This window comes from Gordionus sp. m RMFG-2023, chromosome 1 (assembly GCF_954871325.1).
Source record: "Gordionus sp. m RMFG-2023 chromosome 1, tfGorSpeb1-WG-v2, whole genome shotgun sequence".
NCBI classification, from domain to species: Eukaryota; Metazoa; Nematomorpha; class Gordioida; order Chordodea; family Parachordodidae; genus Gordionus; species Gordionus sp. m RMFG-2023.
Genome location: NC_088775.1, coordinates 37,947,436 through 37,953,435, shown reverse-complemented (window position 1 = coordinate 37,953,435; position 6,000 = coordinate 37,947,436). Strand labels below are relative to the sequence as shown.

General features: G+C 32.8%; 1 protein-coding gene across 1 annotated transcript; it reads right to left on the bottom strand.

The window, feature by feature from the left end:
* Positions 1 to 1,235: 1,235 nt before the first annotated feature.
* Positions 1,236 to 1,823, bottom strand: LOC135925106 (uncharacterized). The gene has a single exon (XM_065460295.1). It carries the CDS (start codon positions 1,821 to 1,823, stop codon positions 1,236 to 1,238), a length of 588 nt encoding a protein of 195 aa, XP_065316367.1.
* Between the last annotated feature and the right edge of the window lie 4,177 nt (positions 1,824 to 6,000).

The following is a 6,000-nucleotide window of genomic DNA, read 5'->3' as shown; positions in this document are numbered from 1 at the left end:
ACACTTTCGACATGGCCTTCTGAAATACCTGGGCCGACAAACTTAATCCGAAAGGCAATCGCAAAAAATTAAATAACCCCTTCGGTGTATTAATCGTTAACTTATCACTCATTTCCTTATTCACCCTTAATTGTAAATAGGCATTACTAAATTCCACCTTTGAAAACCATCTAGACCCTCCCAAACTAGCTAGGATCTCTTCCACCCTTGGCAAAGGATATCTCACCTCAACTAAACCCGGATTCAAAGTTATCCTAAAATCAGCACACAAACGTAACTTACCATCTGCCTTACGAACAGGTATTAATGGGGTAGCCCACTCACTATGTACCACAGGTATTATTATCCCTTCTTCTTTCCACCTATCTAACTCATTATTAATCTCTTCGCGCCATTGGAAAGCTTGAAGGTAAAAATCTAGGCCTGTAATCCTTCTTTATACTCATACTCACTTCAAAATCTTTCAAAGTCCCTAACCCTTTCTCAAATATTATCTTATACTCCTCCAAAATCTCCTTTATTTCCCTCTCAAACATTCCATCCCCTTCCCTACTCTCCAGCCTTATATTATCCATCATCAATCCATTTTTCCCTTTATTCTGCATTACTCGAATCTCCTCTAACACCTCCTTCTTACTCATCTCCATCTCGATCCCCTTAAATTCACCCCACCAATTATACAATAGCCCTACCCACCATAAATTATCCCACCCCAAAATAATCTCCTCCAATTTATCTACTATACAAAATTGAATAACATTATTAACTCCTGGTATTTGCACTGTTAACTCTCCCCTACTGTCAACTGTCTTCCCATTCAATAGATACAATACCTTATCTGATTTCTCTAACTTCTTCTCCGGCCAATACTTCAACACCTCCCCTATTGCCATTAAACTCACTGTCGCTCCAGTATCAATTAAAAATTCTACCTGTATCCCTTCCATATTTAAAATCCAATGTGGACATCTACTAACCTTCTCCCCAACCCCGGACCATACATTTGACCCCTCCCCAAACACCCTTTCTGCCTCCCCCACCAAACTCTTCTGTTTGGACTCTTCTTGTGGACTCAAAAATAACCCTTGCAACTTACTTCTTGTGATGAAATCAATTTTTATTATAAATTTAACAACTTTTTACCTTTTGTACCGCAGTATATATATATTTTACAAAACAAACAATTAATCGTCGTACACAATTAATAATATATATATTTAAAATTCATCATATATTTAATTGCCTTTGAGGCTAATTGTTTCTATTACATCTATTCTCTCCTTTTTTGGGCTCTCGATTTGAAACGGTATAAATTGTTTTCTTATCCGTTTTGGATAACGGCTGCTTGTACTTTCGTTCTCTACCACCGTTTGCTCATTACTGTCGATTTTCATCTTATCATTTATGATGGTGTCTTTGTTTATTGAGTCTTGTATTGGGTCAATGTCTTTGGTCACCAATTCGTGTATAGGATCAATGTCTTTAGTCATTGAGTTTTGTATGGGCTCATTTTCATTCATTTCTGGTGTAGTTTGCATCGTTTCTTCTTCTCTTGCCTTCTCTCTATTTTTTAATTCTGAGTTGTCGAACCTATGTTTTAACTGATTAATATGTCTTCTCCATACCCCTAATTTAGTTTCAACTAAAAACGTCATTGGTCCTGTTCTTTTAACGATGATACCTGGTATCCAATTATCTTTTTTAAAATCCTTTGCATATATTTTTTCATTTATATTAAAAAAACCTGGTAACTGAGGTATATATGGATGAGGATAAACTGGTTTTATTAATTGTAAAGGTCCTATGGGTTGAAATTTAAGCATAATTGAACTTGGTGATTGTTTTGTGGTTATTTGTGGCGTATTTCGATAATTAAACAAAAAATCTTGTATTTTATTATAATCATTATGTTTTTTTAAAAATTTTTTAAAAGTTTGTACTAATCGCTCCGCTTCTCCATTGGTTCTAGGGTGGTATGGGGCACTATATACATTTTTAATTGATAATTGTTTGCAAAATAAACTAAATTCTCTACTTTGAAATGGGGGGCCATTATCCGTAACAATCGTATTGGGGTAACCGAAAATAGCAAAAAGTCTTAACAACAATTTTCTTACTTCAGTAAAATTATTCGTCGATATTTTTTGTATTTCAGGCCATTTACTAAAACTATCTATTATTACTAGGTATATATCTCCGTTAATTGGTCCGGCAAAATCTAAATGAATTTTTCCCCATGGTTTATTTGCTGAGAGCCATTTCCCTATGATCGTTTTATTGCCAGGATTATTGACATAATTCACAATTCTTACCGTGTAATTCGATATCTTCGTTAATATTCGGCCACCAAACGTTCTCTTGTGCCAATAATTTTGTTTTAGTATAACCCTGATGCCCCATATGTAAAAAAGACAAAATATTTACTTGTAATTTTTTTGGAATTATGGTTCTTAAGCCCCATAATATACACCCTGCCTCCATCGTGAGTTCATTTCGGCGCTGGAAAAACGGTTTAAGATTTTCCTCTATCATCTTTGGCCATCCAGTTGTAAGGTAACGTGAAACCTTTGATAATACCGGGTCATTTCTTGTGTGCGCTTTTATATCTAACGCTGAAATAAATTGTGGAGCATCCGATACTATTAAATTAATATCTAACTCTTCCCAAGCAGATGGTTTACCGTCAATTGGAAACCGGGAAAGCATATCCGCATTACTATTTTTTTTCGTTCCTCGAAGTTGCAATTCATAATCATAATTTGCTAGTAGTAATGACCATCTTACTAATCTTGAAGTAATGATAATGAAATGTCTGCCAATTAAATATTGTTTAAATTTAATTAATCCAAATATAATTGCTAAAGCCTCACGCTCTATCTGACTGTAATTTCGTTCGGCAGCATTTAATGTTCGAGACGCGTATCCAATCGATTTTTCCTCGTTGTTAATGATATGAGATATAACTGATCCTATTCCATGTTGAGACGCATCAGCAGCTAGAATTATCGGTTTTTCCGGATTATAATGTGTTAAAATTGGTGTTTCTGATATTAATTTTTTAAATTTATTAATCACAATTGTTTCATTATTTGTCCATTTCCATGGCACATCTTTCCTTAAAAGCCTATATAATGGAGCGGCAATAGTCGAAAAATTGTTTATAAATTTTTGATAATAATTTATTATACCGATAAAAGCTTGTAATTCTTTGACGTTTTTTGGTAATGGTGCGTCTAAAATTGCATTGACATTCTTATTTGTTGTCGTAATTCCCTCTTCGCTAACGGCATGACCTAAGAATTCAATCTTTTCTTTAAAAAAATCACATTTTTTTAGATTTAATTTCATACCGTTTATTTCTAACGTCTTTAATACATTTATCAAATTTTTCTTATGACTCTCAATTGATTCCCCCGTAATTATTATATCGTCCAAATATACCGCTACTCCAGGTAATCCCTTTAATAATGAATCCATTGCTTGTTGAAAAATCGCTGGCGCTGAGGCTACCCCAAACGGAAGTCGTGTGAAACGATACAATCCACTAGGCGTGTTTAACAGCTTTTTTGCCTCCTCATCTAGCTCTATTTGAAAATACGCTTCGGATAAATCTAATACTGTATATTTACACCCATTACCTAGTGTGGCTAATAATTCATTAATTCTGGGTAAAGGATATTTATCTATTAAAATATTTGCTTTAATCGTTTGTCTGAAATCACCGCAAATTCGTAAAGATCCATCTTTCTTCAATACGGGTACAATCGGAGAAGCGATATTCGAGTATTTTAGTCTTTCTAAAACTCCCATGGATTCCAGTCGTTGTAATTCCGTTTCGAGTTTTGCCTTCCACGCAAATGGTATCGGTCTACTTTTCGTACATTGTAACTGTGGGTTAGATTTTACCGCTAAACTGGCCTTAAAACCTCTTAGTAAACCTAATTTTTTAGTGAATATGTACAATATTATCCTCCCAAACCTCATTAACTATATTACATTGATTTATTTTTATTAATTTTAATTTGTTTATTAGGTTTCTACCTATCAAGTTAATCCCATTGTTTACAATAATAAATTCATGATATATAACTTTATTCATATAATTAACGGGTAATATACACTTACCTTTAATATTGATCATTACATTATTATAAGATTTTAAAATAATATCCGTTTTTGTTACTGGTATTTTTAAACGGTAAACGTCTTCTATATTCAAAATGGAGACTGCCGATCCTGTGTCAATTAAAAATTTAATATAAATTTTATCTATCAATAATTTCACCTCAAATTTTTCTCGAGACTCCTCTGGAAATTCCCAATCCTCAAAACTTTCTCGCTCATTTTCTGGAACATCTATCGTTCGAATATATTCCTTCTTTCCACGATTCCTTCTGCATACTTTTTGTAAATGTCCTTTTATCCCACAATTATGGCAGATGGCATAGGGCACTTAGGTTTTATGTGATCTCCTAATCCTCAACAATAGCAAATAATTTTTGGTACTGATTTGTACTTGTCATACTGCTCCCTTGTTACTGTTTTTGAGATTTTATTTATCTCCTTCCCTGCAAATAATTTTTCATACGACATTATTTCTGTAGTCTCCATTGCGGTCGCGATTTGTATTGCACTTTCCCATGTCAAGTCCTGCGTGTTAATTAATTTCATTAATATTTTTCCATTATTAATTCCTGACACTAATTTGTCCCGCAATACTGTATTATACATATCTTTAAATTCACACGTCTTTGCCTTTATCTTTAATTTATTAATATACTCTACGATGGTTTCATCTTTTTCTTGTTCCATTTTAAAAAAATTATCTTTCTAATAGGAAGTTTGTCTTCTTCATATAATAATTTTTTAAAAGTTTAATTATGTCATCATATGATATTTCCTCTAATGTCTTTGGCAAACACAAATTAAATAATTTAGAATAAACCTCTAATCCAATATTCGCTAATAAAAATGATTTTTTATCTTCTATTTTTGCGATTTTAAATATTAATTCCATTTTTGATAAATAAACTTCCATATTGCACTCCTTTATATTATATTTCTCCATTTGAAACGACTGCGCCATTGTGACAATTTTCAACTTTTTACCTTTTGTACCGCAGTATATATATATTTTACAAAACAAACAATTAATCGTCGTACACAATTAATAATATATATATTTAAAATTCATCATATATTTAATTGCCTTTAAGGCTAATTGTTTCTATTATACTTCTCTTAGTCGAACTACTAATGGACTTTAGACCTCGGACTATGCCCCTAGACTCAATACTCTCTCCAAGACTTTGGACTCCCCAACAAGACTTAACTTCTCCCAACCCTTCCCCATTCTAACTCTCCCTCCTCTTTTACTTTCCGTGTCTCTATGGATTCTCATATTACCCCAAACATCCCCATTTAAACAATAATCACCAATCTCCCTTAAATACCCCCTTATATATATAACTAGAGACAAAATAATCCTTATCTAAAAATACACGTAAAATATTCCAGTTAAAATTATACATATTATATAAATCAATAAAATATAAAAATCTAATCAAAATCATTCTAAAAACACTACTCACATTAAAATAATTTTTATAATTATTAATATATATATTTTCCAAATAATACTAATAATTTTGTTATTAACTATTATCTATATAAATTTAAACTATAAACTATTAAATCATTTAATATCCTCCTTTTCTCAGTCATGCCCCTACCCTCTCATGAATTCCCGGGCAATCCATAATCAAATGATCCTCCTTAGAACATTTAAAACATCTTCTATACCCCTCCATATTTCCCACTTCACCTACTACACTGCATTCCCTACTGATGTGACCCTCTCTGCCACATCTGAAACAACGTATTCCCTTCACTACCTTCCTTCCCAGAACCTCCATCTCCGCCCTTCTATCCACCCGGAATCCTACATTACAATTCCCTTAACTTCTTTAATATAACAGTAACTTTTAATGGATTCGGAAA

Bases quoted from the DNA above. Each gene is read 5' to 3' on its own strand.
- LOC135925106 (XM_065460295.1), bottom strand. From the start codon at position 1,823: ATGCTTAAATTTCAACCCATAGGACCTTTACAATTAATAAAACCAGTT.